The 21,862-nt window shown below is 32.3% G+C and overlaps 1 protein-coding gene across 1 annotated transcript; it reads left to right on the forward strand.

Annotated features, from left to right (window-relative positions):
• Positions 1–2,254: 2,254 nt before the first annotated feature.
• Positions 2,255–19,675, forward strand: LOC139511279 (L-proline trans-4-hydroxylase-like). Its single transcript, XM_071297893.1, has 9 exons — positions 2,255–2,304; positions 7,497–7,575; positions 8,136–8,217; positions 9,006–9,116; positions 10,852–10,943; positions 11,991–12,081; positions 14,111–14,240; positions 17,457–17,608; positions 19,325–19,675. Exons 1-9 carry the CDS (start codon positions 2,298–2,300, stop codon positions 19,451–19,453), a joined length of 873 nt encoding a protein of 290 aa, XP_071153994.1. The 5' UTR covers positions 2,255–2,297; the 3' UTR covers positions 19,454–19,675.
• The last annotated feature ends 2,187 nt before the right edge of the window (positions 19,676–21,862 follow it).

Genomic DNA, 21,862 nt, shown 5'->3' on the forward strand with positions numbered 1-21,862 from the left:
ATCACTAAGACCATTTCAAGCTGTTTGTAATCTCTTGACAGAATTTGATAATAAAACTAAATCATCTGCAAATAAAAGGGAATTTATTGTTGTATATCCAATTACAATGAGATCTGTATTAGCATCTTGGAGACTTTCAACCAAATTATTTATGTAAAGAATATGGACTGAGAATATCTCCTTGTTTAACGCCACGACTGGAAACAAATTCTTCACTGAGACTATTTTGGAATTTAATTATTCATGTTGTATCGTCATACATAAAATGAATTATATTTAAAAGTTTACAGGGTAATTTAAATTCCAAAAGGATATAAAATGTGTTACATATTTGTTTTTCGTTCATTTTTTTTTATATATATAATGAAGGCCGTTAGTTTTCTCGATTGAATTGTTTTACATTGTCATATCGGTGTCTTTTATAGCTGACTATGCGGGTAGGGCTTTGTTCATTGTTGAAGACCGTACGGTGACTTATAAATGTCAATTTCTGTGTTAGTTTGGTCTCTTGTGGACAGTTGTTCCATTGGCAATCATACCACATCTTCTTTTATATATTAGATCCAACGCTGCAATTTTCACAAAACATATAAAATTTTCCACCTCATCGCACATACATATGGATAACACCATTACAGCTTATTTCCTATTGCATGTAGTTAGCTTTCTTGCTCTGTTTGTATATTGTACAATCATATTAGGATAACAACCAATTAAATTCAAATATAACATATACAAGTTAAACTATGCCTATATATATCGTTTAAAGATGTCAATCTTATTTTCAAAGCTTGTGTAAACAACTATACATACAAAGCAAGCAAGCCAACCAAAGTTTTACTTTGCAAGCATTAGGAAATCAGCTGTAATGATTTTTGTCAGAATGGCAAATGTCCGAGCACGTTAAATAAAGACAACAGTAGTATACCGCTGTTCAAAACTCATAAATCTATGAACGAAAAACAAAATCGGGGTAACAAACTAAAACTGAGGGAAACGCATTAAATATTAGAGGGGAACAACGACACAACATTAAAATGTAACACACACAGCAACGGACTAAGCATTAGACAAAATCCGATGAGAATAACCAATATAACATCAAAACCAAATACATGAATTTGGGATAGAAAAGTACCGTGACACGTCTTATAGTACACTCAAATATAGGAGAAAACAAACGACACAACGGAAACACAACGTAAAAATGTTACACACACAGAAACGAACTATGATATAACAATGGCCATTTTCCTGACTTGGTACAGGACATTTTTAAAGAACAAAGTGGTGGGTTGAACCTGGTTTTGTGGCATGCCAAACCTTGCACTTTGATGGCATTGTTAAATATAATATCAAAATGACAACATAATAATACAGGACCACAATACAAACAAATAGGAGAACGTATTAGAAACACACGAACAAAAGATAAAAAAAACCATCAGGTTTAAAATTCATTACGTCAAAAACGCGCCTCGTCCAAACAAGAATTACCAGTGACGCCCAGATATAAAAGTTCGAAAGTCAAAAAAAAGGGGTAGGGTACAAAGTTGTACAGCTCTGAGGATCAAAAGTGGAAAAAGGTTGTGCCAAATACGTTGTGTAAAAAACGAAAATGTTAACATTTCTTCGCCTTTTTTACGAACACAAAATTCAAGGATCACACATTTGCCTTTAATTCTCTATACGGAAATTGCTGTACTCGTGAATATTAGCACCGGCTGTTATCGACGGCTTACGTTACGCCAGTAAGTTTGTCTCATGGGTAATTGTGTTTTTCGCTGTTGTTTCGTTGTTGTCTGGTGGACGAATACATGCAATATCCGTGCTATTATCAAACATATTAAATGGCTATATATTTGGTAATTCAAACTCTTTTTTCTTCGCATAGAAACAACTCGTCGTTAATCTGAACATGGAAGGAATACTTTGTAACACGAACTATAAATGAGGACACACAAAATGAAAAACTAAGCGAAATTGTGAATCCCGCATTGCACGAAAAAATGTGTTGTATTTCAGATAATAACACGTGTTTTCGGTTGATTGTAAACACGTAGTAGTCCATGCATTATTAATCATTAAGTGGATTGGTCAAAAACCTAGGTATAAATAAATTGCGTCACATGTAGATAAACAATTACATGTGCGAGAACATAAGTATGCTTATTTATGCATTTCCATATAAGGTAGTTGTCCCGACCTGTTACAATAAGTAAACAAGTACTCAACCTTTAGATCAATGGTTATCAATACTACACTTGATATATCATCAATACAGATAAATAGGGGAAATGAATGGTAAGGTCATCTTTCAACATTTTAACAAAATGTTCAGTTTTAATAGTTATCAAAGTTACCAGGATTAAGAGTCCTATTTTAATGTTTAAACCATGTTAATATTTGTATTTTCTCCAGTATATTACAATTTGCAAAATTATTGGGGGTGTACATCATTTATCTATTTGGGCAGCCATAATCATTCTGATCACCGTCAAAACCTGTATTCAAACAATCAGAATGGTTAACTTTTAAAAAAAGAATCACATATCACAAATGAGTATTAAAATGTATAAGAGTGTAAATAATATTGCATCTGATTATTTTTGTTAAAATTTCACAATAACCAAAATGTTAATGCAAGATATTCTTTCGTTCATCGGACGATAAGGTAGCTACCATTTGATTTTTAAGGGTGGGAGGGCTAAGATGAAATTTGAAAAAAATAGGCAGGACAGGAGTTTGAGTAAAAAAAAGGCAGGATGAGACAATTGCAAAAAAAAGTCAGGATGACAATTTAGGTAAAAAAAGGTCAGGATAAACTAATAATTAAAAAAGGCAGGACCGAATAGAGTGAAAAATAAAAAGGCAGGACAGAGATAACAACTTAAAAAAATGCAGGACCGAATTTTTTATCCTAGCCCCCCCTTTTCCCAATAAAAATCAAATGCTAACTCCGTAATTCCCTTTTCAGGTATAAAACCACTAATTCACAGCCCCATTGCTTTCTATGTTAAATTCTGCAATTTCAAGCATTATGGCTACTTTGTCTTAAGTTCAAATAAAGTGGCAGTTATTTCATGTCAAAACTGTACATTATCCTGACTTGTGCTGAATGAATCAACATACCTTTAATTACATATTAGAGCGTACTTGTTTCCCGAAGTTTGATAGTACAAAAGCAGGAACTTTTGATCTGAACAACAGGCCAAATGTGCCCTCCTATTACAATTTCATATACTTCTTTATGATTCAAGTAAAACTTTTAACAAGGGTTCTGCAGTGATCCCAAGTGCCTAAGATTTCATTTGATACAAAAGCTACCAAAATATTCCCAATATTGACAAAGATACAGCTATGCGTAGGTACTATTTTGTTTAAAATATGTACTACTTTCTTGTATGTTCTTTCCGACCGGGCCTTTATACCATATCCAAGAACAAATTTTATAAAAATTAGCATTTCGATATTTCGGTACAGTTTTTTGGAAAGTATTCCTGTAGAAATAAAAAAAGATAGAAACGATAGAACAGTTCAAACAAAGTTATTATAATTTCTTGTTCGTACACTAAGTATGAAAGGAGTAGGTTCAGTAAGACCCCTTTTTGGCCCCAAAATATAGCGGTTTTACAAAATTGTAAAAATGTATACTTTTAGTTATCTATTGGACAGTAGAATGCTTCTGCTACATAAATATGGGCTGTTTTTGACAATACGATGCACATATATATCGAATACTAGCATCATTAAGTCATTCTAAATTACTGAAATCTTCACAATGTTAGCATTTTAGTTAAATTTTAGACGGTTTTCGTCTTAAATGAAAGTGGCCGCATTCGTGTTCATTCTTAATATTGAAATGTAAGTTGTATTTGACGATAAGAAATAACATATATAAAGGTTGAGGATGAACACGGATGCTGCCACTTTCATTTTTGACAAAAACCAACTGAACAGTGACATTTCTGGGCATATTTGATATATATTTCATATTTAAGCTAGAATCGGAGCGTTTTAAATGAGTCAATCAGTCAAAATATTTTATATATACTTATTGAATCAATTGAAATAGACACTTAAGTGTTTAAAAAGTGTCTAAAATCTTTCGTTAGATGAACTTGAAATTTGAGGCCAAAATCGGCCCTGACCGGACCTACTCCTTTATCTATATTTAAATAAAAATCCATATATTTGTCTTGTACATGTATATCATTAATAAAATATGTTTATGTAACGATTTTGTATGTTTTTCGCCGGTTTTGGTTTTGTATAAAAAGCTGTTTGTATGCATGTATATGATACGGAGTATATTGTTGTTATGTTTTGAATTATTCAGAGGGCATCAAGGAGATAAGTAGTGTAGGTACGGATTTAACCCTCTTTATCTATTGAATATATAATTCAAATAGAGAAAAATATTCAACGGGTGGTCGAACAACACATTACTTCACGAATGCGCGTAGCGCATGAGTTAATTATCAGTGTTGTTCGGTCATTAGTTGAATAATTTCTCTATTTGAATTCTTTGATTAGTTATTCTTTTCATTACATTGGCAAATATTTTTTTTATAAAATTAAATTAGAAAATGTAAGGAACTGTATATTTTTCTATGCATTCACATATTGTTTTGATCCGACATTATCGACATCGTGACAACGCCTATTGTTGTATACACTACATACCAGTTAAAGTCTGAAATGGCCTATATATTTACCATACTGTACTGATTTGTAATCGACCAGTCTGAATTGGTCTGAAATTTACTTGATAATACTCGACTGTAGTCTGAACCATACTTAACTGTCTGAATTTGTACTTGACCAGTTTTTAACCATTTTATACGAGTCTGAACCATGCTCGACCTAGTCTGAACCATACTCGACCTTGCCTGAACCGTACTCGACCTATAGTCTGAACCATATTTGACCTAGTCTGAACCATACTCGACCAAGTCTTAACCAACTTAGACCTATTCTTTGTATCTATCAACTGAATTTTATCAATTTAGGAAATATTTTTAATAAAAATGAAATTTGAGCAACAACTTGATATTAAAAATGTATTTAATATAGTTGAAATTATAATTTCACAATATTCAATCATAAAATAACTTCAACACAATATTAATCAACACTTACATAATAATATATATCAACCTTAAAATACAAATAAAACAAGCTGATCAAATAATCTAAACAATGAGTTGTGACTAATATTTTCAATATTATTCAAAATTGTATGAATAGTTCTGAAGTATTTTATGCTAACTTGACTATTTTTACCATTAACTTAAGCCTAGTATAGATTTATGTTGTCAGTTAGGCTTTATTCGTTCATTGTGTAATCATACGTTTTTTGATTGAGTTAAGTCTGCCAATTGATATTTTATCGTATGTTTTTCTATGTTGTGATGTTATGCTATTGTTTCGGAAAAAGGGAGAAGGTTTGGATCCATTAAAACGTTTAATCCCGCTGCAATGTTTGCACCTGTCCTAAGTCAGGAATCTGATGTACAGTAGTTGTCGTTTGTTTATGTAATATATACGTGTTTCTCGTTTCTCGTTTTGTTTATATAGATTAGACCGTTGGTTTTCCCGTTTGAATGGTTTTATACTAGTAATTTTGGGGCCCTTTATAGCTTGTTGTTCGGTATGAGCCCATGCTCCGTGTTGAAGGCCGTACTTTAACCTATAATGGTTTACTTTTTTATATTGTTATTTGGATGGAGAGTTGTCTCATTGGCACTCACACCACATCTGCCTTTAGCTATTTAATGCAGTGAATGTTTTTTTTAATGAATATTGATATAAAATAGTATATAAAACAACTTAATAAATTAAAACAAAAATGAGACCTCAATTGTTTTGTTTTATTAAACAAGGAATTCAATATAATCATGATAATGGAATTTTCATATCGATCCTTGATAACCTTTTTAAAAAAGGAAATGTGTTCCAAAGTAACAGTACAAATTTATTTCAATTGATTTAAGTATTTTTTGTCAAATTAGAGACATGGCATTCATAAAGCACTTTAATATGGTCTTATTGCCTCAGTACATGAGTGTTATACCTGTAGGTAAAAAGAAAGCCCTATTTTCTTAAATTCGAGTATTACTTATCTTGTATATTTGAAAGGCCTTGTTTTTAAAGTTAAACAGGATGTTGCAATATTGAATAAATGTTATTTAGAATTTAATACCTCTGACCAGGTGTGATCTTATTTGTTTGCCCCAAGCAGAGGTTATACTTAATATTTCACCACTACTAAGAAAAACAATTTTATCTATTTATTTAATTTTATCCCTTTTGATATAAATTATATATAGTATATTATTTTTTATCCTAAATATAATAAAAGATGTATTTCTAATATAAGGTTAAACAATTTATAAATTTTGTTGGCTGTTGTTATATATGTCAGTTAAAAAGAAATTTATTTTAACAGTTAAAACTAGAGGTTATTTGGTCTAGTATGGTTCAGACTGGTCGAGTATTGTTCAGACCTTTGGTTAAATATGGTTTAGACTGGAAAAATAGGTAGAGTACAGATCAAGAATGGGTTAAGACTGTTTCAGACTGGTCGAGTAATAGTTCAGACTATTTTCCACAGCAAAGATAAGGGTCAAGTAGAATTCAGTACAGTCGAGTATGGTTCAGACTGGGGTCGAGTAATGTCAAGTAAAAGTCAGACCAATTCAGACTGGTCGAGTAAAAATCAGTACAGTCGAGTACAGATATAGGCCATTTCAGACTTTAATGGTTGGTAGTGATAAAATTAGAGGAGTGACATAATTACATTTATTTCAAATGTGAAATTATTGGGGTTTTTTTCACTGAGAAATCTATGTTAATCATTGCAACCAATGTAATAAAAACCAGCATCACAAGGGTGATAGACATCAGAAATGTCGTCAATCTCATAAATCATAATAAATTATTGCAACATGTTTACAAACATAAATGAAGTGTCAATATCCATTTATAAAGTGTGCATTTCAGCTTAGGACCAGAAGATGAAAATATAATTACATTGTAACCATATGCACAAACATTTTGAGTTTTATTGTATGTATACTTTTGTTACGTTTGCTATTCATGGGTAGGATTTTCTAATATAGTTCAATTGGCTTACCAATAATTTGATTTTCAATTCTTGAATTCTTTTAATATCTATTCATCATTTAGATGGCAGATTTCTTGCTGTTCATATCTTACCAGAAATAAGTTTATGCATTATTAATATATGCCATATATAACACTTATTTCAATTAATTTTTATACTAATTATAAATAACTAACCGATAGTCGAAAAGGCACGATTCACTGGCTGTTTAGCAAATAGTGCATTTAAATTAAACTTCACTCACTTAACATTTTCTTCAAAATTATTTCAAATATTAAATTGTCCTCCTGGTGTCTTCTATCCTCTATTTTTGGTATATACATTGATTATTTACAGTCATTTGATTTCTTTAATGGTTTGTTTTTAGAATACGTATATAATGCATCGTTTGAGATCAATGATGAAATAAAGCAGAAGTTTGATGAATATGGATATATATTAGTCAGGTACTTCATAAATTTAAAACTAAACAAACCAAAATGTTAGTTGTTGTTGCTAAGGTCGTGCTACCGAATATTGAAAAAAAAGAACATGCATGGTTAAATTCACAAAATGTGTTACTTCTTCGGTTATAACGTGTTTTGTCGTTGAGCGTTATTTGCATTTTTAAAGGTACACTCTTTTCTTTCGCTTAACCAACACATCATAATTATTTATAAATAAGAATGTGATATGATTTCCAATAAGACAACTATTCTCCCAAGTCACAATGTATTAAAAGTTAACGACAATTACAGGTCAAAGTACGGCTCACACAAAATTACAAGCTATAATGGACACAAAAATGACCAGTGTAAAACAATTCAAACAGGAAAAACAACGGTCCATCATATATAAAAACCAGAAATGAGAAACACTGATGCACCATATCAAAAATCGACAACGATGTACTGAATTGACTTAGGACAGGTGCAAAAAAATGCAACACATACACGATTTTTATATATTTCAAGTTTTATAACTAAGATGCAACAAAAAAAATTAAATTAATCGTTGTATTTTGCAGGAAATTATTTGAGCCTGACGTGATAAATAGAGTAAAGGAAATGATACAGAGCAATGGTCAGATGCTTAAGTATAAGTGTGACGTATGTTAACACACATCTGATCAATTTGAAAACAAATATACTGTTTATGTCATGCATGTACTGTCTACATTATTATTGCAAATAATTTGAAAGATGCGAGTAAATATTTGTCAAATGTTCCCTAATCTGCATTTTCTCCCTTCTCGTTGACATTACAGCCCAAAACACTCCCATAAATCTAATCAATATACCACTTTCTAGTTATGGTCTTCATCGGATAAGTTCTTCAATTATATTATATTATTATATATATTATATTATATGGTGTGATACAGTGATACAGCCCTTGCACGGTCGGTTTACCAGGTAGAGACCACCTTTACACATGCACTGTACAAAAGTTTAAACCTCAATTGACAACGTTCTCCATAATATTCAGGACAAGAAAACAAAATGAAATAATTGGTTCTTTAAACTAGAATCTGAATTTAACATACCAAAATATGGATTTACCAATTTCTGCTGATAACATTGTTAATCAGCAACTAATCTAAAACAGATTAACAGTATTCCAATAAACTAATTCTTACACTATTTGAATACATTTTGAGCTAAACGAGTAGCGAAGATAGAAAAATATGTCAGATTAACTATCTTTCCATCCTTGAATTAAAAAAGACGTAAATATTTAAGCAGATACACCCCTTTACGCCCCTCTAACTAGATCAATACAACCTTTCAATGGTCACATATAAACATAATGTACACAAATGCATTTGTTTGAATATTTGAAATACAATTCTTATTATAAAATGATATCTGATATGACATTCTTTTCATGTAATCAGATTCCCGACAAAGATGGTCATGTGTCATCTATGATAGCTTGGAACCAAGCTGGAAATGACGTAAGCGGTATGATGGCAAGATGTGAAAAAGTTGTAAATCTGGTTGAAAAGGTAGGTTGTGATCTGTTAAAATGGTATGTGTTGAAAAATGATATGATCACATTTTTTTTTCAAAATTGTCCGCTTCATTTAAACTTAAGATCTTCTTGAAAAAACCACGATAAAAACGAATAAAAATTTATGACAAATTGACAACTTTTGTATTTTAGAGGTACTATATATTTTTAGAACTGTACCTTTAGATGTAATCTTCAGATAGAACATTAGAGGCCTACATACAGGATACCACAAAGTTTTAACAAATGCATAACTCATGAAATGTAATTATGTCGACGTTTCACTTAATGCAACAGAAGTTAAGGGAGTTCGCTTCTCAGTTTCAAAATAATTAACTTTTCAAAACACTAGTTTATATTGATAGGGGATTGATAAGGGAATCCAAAGAGCAAAAAAATGTATAGGTCACCGTGCTTGTTTTCGAGATATTATAAACCATTGAAATTTTGGCGGGAAAATATTCTCTCTTGACGTTTCATAGCTTTATCATTGACAAGTTGAAGTTCTCAAAAACTGTTAAAAAATAAATAAAATTTTATAAGACTTTTGTAGACAGCTAATTATTATGCATGTCAATTTAAATATTATAAAAAGAAAAATGGTCGGGGGGGGGGTCACCGGGCAAAATTTGATTAGGCATTCAAATGGATAAAACCGGAGGATTCCTAAAATCTGAACACAATTCCAAAACATGACAAACGAGCTTTCTTAAGAATAGCAACGTCACTATTGTGATTCGGAGTTTCAGTCTCTCCATGTTGCAAATTTTGAATGCATAAAATATATCTGGTTCAAACGATATCATTCCTTCACGATACGGGTCAACAAAATGTACCTGTTGCAAAGAACATTTTATGAAAATTCCCAATAACTGAAAGTGGGCTGTCCATAATCATATTCTAATTATGTAACCAGTTGGATGATTGTCCAGTTTTATTTTTTTAAGAACACGACTACACAGACCGAATCAAAGTTGTCAAATATTTGCACAATACCAACGAAAATGATTGTAATAAATTGTGCATTAAACTAGGTCATGTTTTCTCTGAACGTTAATGACACTAAATACATTGGATGTTGTATGTGGACTAAATAATTATTTTGGTCTTAGATACATGATGTTTTATATTAATAGTTGTTAGTAGCTGCAAGTACTCTCAAATCTTAACTTACTAGACGTGTCTTTTGAGTGTGCGCATCAAAGTCCGGTCTGAGTTTTCGTTTGATGTTTTCTGCATTGTATTATGTGATGAGTTAAGATTTTTTAATTGATTTTTATAGTTTGTTCTTATGTTGTACTTTTACAGCACTGTCTAAGGTTATGGGAACAGTTTGGCCAGCAAACTATGTTTAACCACGTCACCTTTTATTCCGGACCATGTAGTTCAGTTGTTGTTGTTTGGTCATGTCTGTTTCTGAAAACTGTTTTGCTATGAATAAGGCTGCTAGTTTTTTCAATTTAGTTTTTTCATATTTTTAATGTCGGGGCATTTCATGACCAACCATACGGTAAAAGTTGTTACAGTTCACATGGTTGCTTATAATAACCTACTACGGTGGAACTTTTCTGAATAGTCGCCTCATTGGCAATCATACCACATCTCCTTATTTTATATTAGTAGATATCTGCTCGGGTTTCTCTTGTCTGAATTTTTGTTTATTAAAAGGAAACTTGAATTTTGAATAAATTTTCTGCGTTGAAAGAACAATGGAATTTCTTTTGTTTAAGTGTCTTGGTGGAGAAGTGTACTTATACCATTCGAAGTTCACCATAAAGTGGCCCAAGAATGGAGCAGGTTTCCATTGGCATCAGGACTATGGGTAAGTGAAGTAAGCAACAAGTCGATGAACTGTTGTTTTGAATATATAAATCATTATGGTTGTCCTCAATTTGTGCCGCTGTACGCAGTTAAATTTTATGGACGAAATCGTTTGCAGTGAGCATTCGTAAATAATAACTTATTCAAAGCAATAACCCCAGATTGATGTCACTAAAAGGGAAACCGAAATACCTGTTAATCGGGGATCCTATTTAACAATCTTTCTATGTACATTTACAAAGTACACATGCATAACAGAGAAGCAACATATACCAACGGGATATTAACTTACAAGTAGAAAACAAACAGACATAGTCATGGTTGTAAATCCCACAAGAATACAAACAACAGTATATAAAAAAGACTGAGCAACATAAGCCCCGCATAAAAATCGGGGTATACTTCATGTACTCTGGAAGGGTATTAAAAACTTCACATTCGACGCGCGTCTTGTTGCTACTAAAAATACACTTATAAGTTATATTAAGCGTTTAGACATCGGTCAATATAGGATTGATTATTGACTACTAGTATTACTTAACCCTAAGACATCATTAAAATCAACAAACCATCGGTCAGGCAAATGCACATTTATCTTTACATATATACCAAACTGCAAGGCAATTTAGGTACAGGCATTTTCTGAAGAAAAAAAAATGTTTATTAGGTAACCACTTACTGGTATGACAGATGTTTATGGTTTCGTTAAATTGACAAACTTTAGTGAGCAACCCAAACAGACATAATAGATTAATGTGACCATAATTGGGGTCCAGCAGCCTAAACAGTGTTAAATATGTACAACCATAGAACTTGACTGAATGTTAGAACTTGAATAAGAAACAAGTTTGTCATGACAAAGAATAGACGAAACTTTTACCAAATAAACTATAACTATATGAAAAGAGAAAAGTCTGTTTAGCTGTTCTGAATATTTTGAATCACATTAAGGTTATCGATGATCTGATAGAAAAATGACATTATTAAACATATTTGACTAGAATATTGACAATTTCCGACTTTTATAATCCTCTGATTTTTTAAAAAGATATTGGTATGATTATGGAAATCTGTATCCTGATATGGGAACATTCTTTGTGGCAGTCGATGAGTGTACTGTGGAAAATGGATGCTTACAGGTAAGGTCTTTTTAATTTCGTACTACCTGGGAGGCTTGCTTAATATGGTGGTCGTATCCTAAAGTCATCATAGAATTTCCACGATCCAGATAAATAAATATTGAAGTAAAACCCTTTAAATAAAGGCAACAGTGGTATACCACTGTTCAAAAGTCATTACTCGATTGCAAAAAAAACAAAGATTTCAGGATGTTAAGAATGGAAATGAGATAACTTAATTGGCATCATACCTGGATCACCTGAAATACATCCATTAAAAACACTTAGAATGGTACGATACATATGATGTCCCGTTTGCGGTGAATGTCACAATTTCTGTATGAAAAACATAACTGTTAAGAATTACTAGTATCTTCATTGTTTGTAGACCTGTTATAAACCATCATTTATATCACTATTTTTAACGTGCAATGCTTTACACACATCTTGTTTTGTCCAATTTACTCTGTTCATCACGTTTATAACAGTATAAAATAACAACAAAGAAGCATTTAATTCTTAAAATTACATATTTTATGCATTCGTGAACTAACGAGTTATTTTTATAATTTTGGAGTGTCTATCGAATTGTATCAGCCTATCGAAAGTATGTCATCTTATGAAACATACATATGTATATGCCTGTTTCAAGTCAGAAGCCTATAATTCAGTGGTTGTCGTTTGTTTATATGTTGTATATTTGTTTTTTGTTAATTTTTTGTATATAATTTAGGCCGTTAGATTTCTCGTTTGAATTGTTTTACATTGTCATTTCGGGCCTTTTATAGTTGATTTTGCGGTATGGGCTTTATTCATTGTTAAAGGCCGTACGGTGACCTATAGTTGTTATGTTTTTCTGTGTCATTGGTCTCTTGTGGAGAGTTGAATCGTTGGTAGTCATACCACATGTTCTTTTTTATATATAATGTTATAATTGGATTTTTCTTATTTTGAATACGTATGAAATATTAAAACAACTTGAGGATAGCAAATACAATCAATCAATCGTTCTACATTCGAATCAGCAGATAGATTAACAGTCCAAAAGTGTATCTTTGACCAGACAGTAGTCTATGCTTTGGTTCCACTTGCCAATACTGTGTTAATTAATTTTAAGTTTCAAATCCTTCTAAAAAGTAGGTCATAGAAAGTTTAAGCTGTTCCTTTTATGAATTAGTTTTAGATCTGACGCTTTGCGATGATTTAATTGATCTTTATTCCCAAAAACTACTGCTTTGTAAATTTTACGGAAAGATAAGAATGCTCTTATGAAAAATGTTCTGTGCAAAATTACTTCGACAAAACAAAAAATAAAAAAAATACGGAAACATTAGATGTTGTACCTGGTATGACTTTATCTGAAATAAATCTAATATGAATTGTCTCCCGTTCTCCATGTTTTGAAAAATAGTTTTCGTGTCTTTGATTGATCTAGTTTTGTTGTCCTCGTGTTATACATAATACATTAAAATATGAATTACAACTGAAATTTTCTGCATCAACCGGAAAATTTGGGTTTTAATGGAACATAAGGTAATGTTTGATAATTGCCGAATTTTGTCTTGAACAATAAAGGCAACAGTAGTATACCGCTGTTCAGAAGTCATATTTCGATAAAGCAAAACCAAATCCGAGTAACAAACTTTAACAGAGGGAACCACATCAACTATAGAAGATAAACAACTGAAATACAACAAAAGCAAACGTACATACATAGAAACGGACTTCAGATAACAACTGTTCCTGACTTGGTACAAAATATTTTATAAAATAATGGTGGACTACTGATTGTGTTGTTGTAATAGTTCTACGAGGCATTGTATGTAACGTTTAAACATATAAAAAAAAAGATGTGGTATGATTGCTAATGAGACAACTCTCCACTAGAGACCAAAATGACACAGATGTTGTCAATTATATATTAAACACAACCCCAACCCTTGTATAACTGTCAGACGGTGATAGTCAATTTGTCTACATTTTTACATCATAAAGCTCAGAAAGCTGGAAACGATTTTAAATATACACATGCCAGACTATATATTTATAGCTTCTCCGTGGATCTCACAAATGTGGACGACTGGACCACACTAAAGATGACGGACAATTCTCTCCCTCGAATGAAAGATTGGAATTCTTAAAACAAATACTTCCTCTGGATGTTGTAGAAATGAAATCAGGTAAATCATTATTTGATTACTAGTAAATGCAATTGTACAAGAAGCAGAATATGAACAAATTTTATATTTCTATAATACACATTTGATCACTGTGCGGTTGCTTCTAGTAAACTTAATATATAGGTGATGATTAACAAACAATGTTGAAAACATTGTGGCACATGAACTGACGATACGAAGGGATTTTTAAATGTTCGGGTTTGAATTTTCCTGATGAAGAGCGTTTTGGAAGCTCAACATTTATTTAGGGGTATATTCGTTTCTTAGCAAATGGTTGATGCTACAATCGGTGGATTGTTAGTACTGAGGGGTGTTATCAGTTCAGAAGTGAGTTCGTTGGAACCAATACGATTTATATTATAATTGTCCTCAAACTTACCGGTTGATAAATTGTGAAATTTCATATAATAAACTAAGGTTCCAACTCCCTTAGCCAAGGTTGACCTTATGAATAATTTGGCTATGATTGTTAGAATACCTTTTATCCCCGGCTTAGTATATATCTAGGATTTTGATTGGTTAACGCACGTAGGTACAAAACCCATAGCCCCTGAGTGTTGCTAACCCATATCCCCGGACGTTGCTAACCATTATCCCGGGGAACTTCACGCAAGTTTTCCTTAGTTCCATGATTGCTCCTTGTGAAATATTGAATTCTGTAGATTATCCATGATGTTTGTAATTAAATATTTAATTCATTAACGATTTTATCCTATTATGCCGATCATTTACCCCCATTTCATTAAATGCATCACTTGACTGACACATTTTCAAGGAATGGGACTACTGACCTAGCTATGCAAATGACACACGTTGACGTCCAACCATCTATGACGCAACTCTCACAACATTGAGCGCCAAATTTGACACAATCCAGTTTCTCTGTCACCGTATTAAAAACGTCTTTTATTAGATTACCTGTAGGGTTCTACCAAGATAGAACCCTACACCCCGTAAAAAATATGTAAAATTTCCAAATTTCAATAAAACTTTTTTAGATAATAAAAAAAACGTTGTTTTCACGTTACACTTTGTACCCGAATTTCCATAAAACTCGTCCAATTTGGACTAAGACCGGGGATAAATTCGTTATCTACGTTCATATCCGTAGATATGGATATTTTAACACCCTGAAGTACCCCAGTACACCCTACGCCTCAGTGTTAAAATATCCATATCTACGGATATGAACGTAGATAACTTATAATATCGTAACGCTTCTACGTTTCAAATTATTGGGTTTCAGTGTTCCTGATTTAGGTTTATTAAGACAACGCTTCCGACTAATGAGATTTATAAAGTGTTCTTTTCATGTATAAATGTATCCCAAAGAAATGTAAAAAAAAAAAAAAGAAAACTAGACAAACAAAATACTATAGTCGCCGTCACGTAAAATTGGCACCATGTTTTTTGTTAAATTTTTTTTAAATATCAGCCGCGTTTACTCAAGATAGTGTTTTTCTTTTAGCGGAAGTAAAATCCTGTCCAAATATCCACTACTGTCCTACCTTTTATTGTGTTTGCACTGTATAATCCTGACCTTCACATTTTTCAAGATTATTTACATTGCATAACCGCCATCTTGGTTTCTATGAGGGTCCCTTATTCCATAACATTCGTTACTCTCCGGTAATATCATTGTCATTGATGATACAATTTCCAGCGCTTTTTACGTAAAGATGACGAAAAGCTCCGAGAGACGCAAGAAAATGGAGAGCACGTGGAACTCCACGGCAACACTTCCGGTAATAACAATGTCAGATTCCACCATTCAAATTAATCTTGGATTATGTGAAGGTCAGGATTATACAGTGCAAACACAATAAAAGGTAGGACAGTAGTTGATTTTTGGAATCATATTTGATTCCGCTAATTGAAAAACATGATCTTTAGTAAACGCGGTCGATATTTAAGAAAATTTTGACAAAAAACATGGTGCCAATTTTACGTGACGGCGACTATAGAGACTGATCTACACAACAGCTGATTAACTTATAATATCAAAAAATATATAACATGACGATACAAATTATATAGAAATGGCCAACTCACCTTCTGTACAGTTGACTTGAGACAAATCTTGCTATTTTAGGTTCATTTTTGTTCATATTGCTTCCCAACTATTCAAGTTTTTGTCGGTTGATTTTGGTTTTGAGTATTACTGGTGAAAGTAAATACACGAAAGCCCCACGGACGCACACAATTTAATAAATTCTATTTTCATTTGTTTAACAACGACTTGATAGTGCACTATAGGTTACAAGAGCGCAACTATTTGTAATGCATTTTCCATAGGGTACCACTAGTGTTCCGTATTTTTTTTCTCGAAGACTACACAAATTAGGGAAAAACGGGTAGCAGTTCCTGTTACTAGAAATGCCAGTGTTGCATTACAACTACAGAAAATATATAGGGTCATGCGGCTCAAATTGACTTAAAATGCAGTTCAAAAAGATCGTCTACTTTTTTCGCTTAATGAAAAAGTCATATTTTTAATGGGTCCGACGTGCAGAAATGGAAGTTATTTTCTATACTTCGTAAAATGTGAATATGATTTTCGGCAATTTTTAAACCTAATTGGATAAGCTTTCGATTAAATTTAATTCCAATCCTGTATCAACCAATCAGAAGCCGTAAAGGATTCTATTCTGAGTACCAAGCCTTATTTAAAAAAAGTGTCATTTCTCTATAGGTTACAAGAGCGCAATTATTCGTAATGCATTTTCCATAGGGTACCACTAGTGTTCCGTATTTTTTTTTCTCTCGAAGACTACACAAATTAGGGAAAAACGGGTAGCAGTTCCTGTTACTAGAAATGCCAGTGTTGCATTACAACTAAAAAAATATATAGGGTCATGCGGCTCAAATTGACTTAAAATGCAGTTGAAAAAGATCGTCTACTGTTTTCGCTTAATGAAAAAGGCATATTTTTAATGGGTCCGACGTGCAGAAATGGAAGATATTTTCTATACTTCGTAAAATGTGAATATGATTTTCGGCAATTGTTAAACCTAATTGGATAAGCTTTCGATTAAATGTAATTCCAATCCTGTATCAACCAATCAGAAGCAGTAAAGGATTCTATTCTGAGTACCATCTTGGGGTAAAAAACTTGCCGGTAAAATGTAAACAAATAATTGCGCTCTTGAAACCTATAATTTGATAGCCTAGTCATTTAGAATTGTCGAAGCTGTATATGTTTTTCTCCATATCTAGGTGATGCCGTTTTCTTCCATTGCAATGTCCTACATATGAGTGAGATTAACACAAGTGACAAACGCCGCATTGGATTTCCAATATGTTACAATAGGGCAAGTAACAGTCCAACGAAGAAACACCACCATCCGCCGTACTCTCCGATAAGCAAGGTAATATTGTAACGATTTATTAATACTAAAACTGTCGATCCTAAAAAAATATATTTATCCTATGTCTGTTAGAATGCATAGACATATTGCATGCTCGTTACAGACAGTAATCTCTTAATTGTAGGTTATAAATGTAGCCAATGCTACGTTAGGATGACCAATAGTCTACATCTGATTAATATAGATTGTAAGATCACGCTGGTTGAAATGCCTTATTCTTATATATACAGTTAAACCTGTTTCAAGAGACCCCTCATAGGAGAGCAAAACAGTGGTCTCATAAGACAGCGGTCTTTTAATACAGGTTATATCTATACAAAATGCACAACAGAGGGATCTTATATAAATGGTATTATAACACAGGTTGTGGAACGCATCTATCCAATCGAACTAGAGATAAAGGATACTACAGATACAGTTAAGTCGGCTTCATATCTTGACTTACATCTAGAAATTGACAATGAGGGTCGGTTGAAAACAAAACTTTACGACAAAAGAGATGATTTCAGCTTTCCAATTGTGAACTTTCCATTTCCAAGTAGCAACATTCCAGCAGCACCTGCATACGGGGTATATATCTCCCAGTTGATACGATATTCCCGTGCTTGCATTTCCTATCATGATTTTCTTGATAGAGGTTTGCTGCTCACAAGGAAGCTATTAAACCAAGAGTTCCAAATGGTGAAGTTGAAATCATCCCTTCGTAAATTTTACGGACGCCATCACGAGTTGGTTGACCGTTATGGAATAACCGTTTCACAAATGATATCGGATATGTTCCTTACGTCGTAACTACAATCCCCTTCCCTTTCATGAATATGGCCTACCGAATTAGACTATTTACCGGATTTGTAATCACATAAGCAACACGACGGGTGCCACATGTGGAGCAGGATCTGCTTACCCTTCCGGAGCACCTGAGATCACCCCTAGTTTTTGGTGGGGTTCGTGTTGTTTATTCTTTAGTTTTCTATGTTGTGTCGTGTGTACTATTGTTTTTCTGTTTGTCTTTTTCATTTTTAGCCATGGCGTTGTCAGTTTGTTTTGGATTTATGAGTTTGACTGTCCCTTTGGTATCTTTCGTCCCTCTTTTTTTTGTGCTTAATACAGGTGGTCTCTTAAGCAATTTTGACTGTATTTTGTTGTTCTTTCTGTAAGCCTGTGATACATATAAAAGATAAAAGAAATCCTGATAAAGACTTTGCCATTCCCATGTCAGTAAACTAATTTTATCACAGCTGTCCATTTAAGTGACTCTCATTACTGTCTTCATAATCATTCCTACGAGTAGGGGAAACCAAAAATCAGAAAATAGTCAGTCGTTTTAAATTAGCATGTCACAAACGGTTAACGACTTCGCGTCGTTTTGACCATAACCATTTGATAAATTTTAATATGTATTAACGGGTGTACTATGCACGCAGGACATGAACTTGTTGGAGCACTGAAACACCAGTAGAAGCGAGGAAAGTTCATTTTACTATTTTTGTTTTACGTTGTTGTTGATGTTGTTTTTTTTTTTGTTTTTTTTGTTGTTTTTTTTTTGTTGTTTTTTTTTTTATCGTTGTGAACATTTAAGTATTCACCCACTTCTCTCGTGTATAGTTTGGCATCGTCCACTTTGGACACATTGGTACATTTTTTTCACCTTATAAACACTTGGCCAGTAATTATATAACATGTAATTAATTGTACAACATTTTCGTATATTAACAGGTTTCAAATGAAGATTTATTTAGCTGTACAAACATTACCGATATGACTGGCAAGGATTTTATAGACCTATCTAATGCAGCAACAGTTAAGAGTCAGCTAACATCGTTCGGACAAAATGGTACAAATTAAGAGGAAACAACTATACAACAAGATAAACATAAATAAATTTCAACTTTTGGTAAACTTGCAGAATGGTACACAAGAGTAACCTAACTTGTATATAGTTTATCGAACATTTGTTGAATGAGATAGCAAGATTTGTAATCTCTAAATCAGTCACAAATATTTATATTAGTATAATCACAACACGGACATTTTGATAACATTGGAATAAACAGTAAACATATCTGATATTATTTTCACCTGAATATAACACAGGTATTTATAGAAGGTCATGAAAGTTTGAAGACGATCATGATAAAACGGTGTTTTCCATTTTATAGAGAAATGACTGTATCAAGACAGGAGTTTAACACTCGTTTTCCGTTCGTTTGATATTTTTGAGCTTTTGATATTGGCATTTGAAAAGGGGGTTTTCTGTTTTGTATTTGTATTAAAATTTATAGAACATTTTATTGTACCGCAATTTCAGCTTCGTGTGGAGAAATTTGCCGATATAGCCGTTTACAGTAGATGTAAATGTGATAGATTTTTGTTTGACCAGTTTTTGGTGGTTATTTTGAGTCATTAGTTAATAAAGGTCCCATCAAATTGGTTGGGTGTTTTAAACCTGTATTTTGTCCTCGTACAGTCGTATTGTGTTGTCACATTCGAAACAATAGGCTATTATAATAAATTCGCTATTGCTGCTTAATTTCCACAGTTACCGCTCTTTGTAGGACTTTATTAATGTATCTTATTTATTCTTACTTTTGTGTTTTAGTGATTATTGTTTTTTCAAGATCTTTTTTGTTCTTTTTCCTTTTTACATAAGTCCAAAAGGATCATTCTTAAGTCAAATCGGAAACACGAGACTTAAAATACGAGGTTTGAAATGAGGATTTAAAATTCATTATCTTTATCTTTAGAATTGTCATTCGAATTCATTGGATTTGAAATTCAATGTCCAATGAAACTAATAAAAGTACCCTTCCGGGTTACGATGCTATCAATGCCAGTGATATGTGTTTATGAAATCGGTTTCAATTTGAATTATTAATTATCTGTAATTAAGAAGAACGGAGATCAAACACCGTACCGTGCATCTCCAACTTGGTGTTTTTGTTGAATTGAAAAGAAGAAGATGTAACGAAATAAAGAACTTCCACGAAACACAGAGAGAAACTAACGGCAAATACACATCAATCATGTACAATAGATATGATAAGAAAACAGGTAAACATTGTAAAATGTATATTCTTTAGTGAACTATACTAGAATGAACCTAAATGAAAGTCAAAATTACCTGCAGGGGTTAGAACCATTGTTGATTAATAATTGAACTTATAATTCGTTTCCATTTTTTACTTTTAAAGTAATATGAAACGAGTGATTGGTGAAAAATAATGTTTATTCAATTTTTTAACCAATGCGGGTATTTATCGTAAATTAAGTCTATTGTGCACGATTTTATCATTTTTACGCAAAAATATCGTATAATCGTCAATTTCTTTTCTCTCTGTCTGTTATGATGTGAATATATGACGGCTAATTATTAGTCGTCGTTTGAAGTCGGAGTTTACCGATTGTCACCTTATAGTAAACAATCAACAAAGAAGCATGGATATTGACCATACGTATAGCATGTTTAATCAGATAATAGTTTATTTTAATGACAGATTCATGCGTATTGCGATCACCAGATTTTTACGAGATGGGTCACGCTAATGTCACTTTTCATACGGAAAATATGTCTGCGAATTGCTTCCTCGAAGCAAGCAATTAAAAAAAAGTAAACTTGCGACAAATGAAAGAATTTTCTTCAGAAATAAGTATATGTACATAGATTTTTTATAATGAAAACTATCCATTTAGTTATAAAACACATATTCATCAATTTTTTTCAATTTGAAGTTTTATATGACTTTAAATTAATATTCTTAATGAACTTAAAGATTTGTTTTTACTCACGCAGAAATTTATGAAGTTAGTATTTCATAATTATTTGTTACCAGTTAATGGTTGAGACAGTTCTTAAATATAAAAAAGAAAAACATATTTCGATGGTTGTTATAGTTTTGTAATTCATTTTATATCATCAATTTAATTAGATGCTTTTGATCTTAAAAAAAGTATTAAGTTTTCATTAAAAAATGAATGAAACTAAATATCAAAAAGCCCTTTTGAAATTTTAAAGTTTTCGATATTTATTGTTTCGGCGATAAACGGAAACACAAGTTAACCCTCGTACAAATACAAATGGTTTGTCAATGATATTATAGGTCCTTCATGGCTTCAATGGACATGACATTCAACAGCAAATCGGAGGACTTACCTTGTTGGTACTGAATACCTAAGCTTCGCATAATTCAGTACAAAACAGCGGTACACTGCCGGCCCATGTACATGTTCTAGAAAGGAATTATTTATAAGATTGCC

Source organism: Mytilus edulis, chromosome 2 (assembly GCF_963676685.1).
Source record: "Mytilus edulis chromosome 2, xbMytEdul2.2, whole genome shotgun sequence".
NCBI classification, from domain to species: domain Eukaryota; kingdom Metazoa; phylum Mollusca; class Bivalvia; order Mytilida; family Mytilidae; genus Mytilus; species Mytilus edulis.

Bases quoted from the DNA above. Each gene is read 5' to 3' on its own strand.
- LOC139511279 (XM_071297893.1), top strand. The intron at 8,218-9,005 runs GTATGTTAACAC...TCATGTAATCAG, and splicing joins TGCTTAAGTATAAGTGTGAC to ATTCCCGACAAAGATGGTCA. The intron at 9,117-10,851 runs GTAGGTTGTGAT...CTTTTGTTTAAG, and splicing joins TTGTAAATCTGGTTGAAAAG to TGTCTTGGTGGAGAAGTGTA.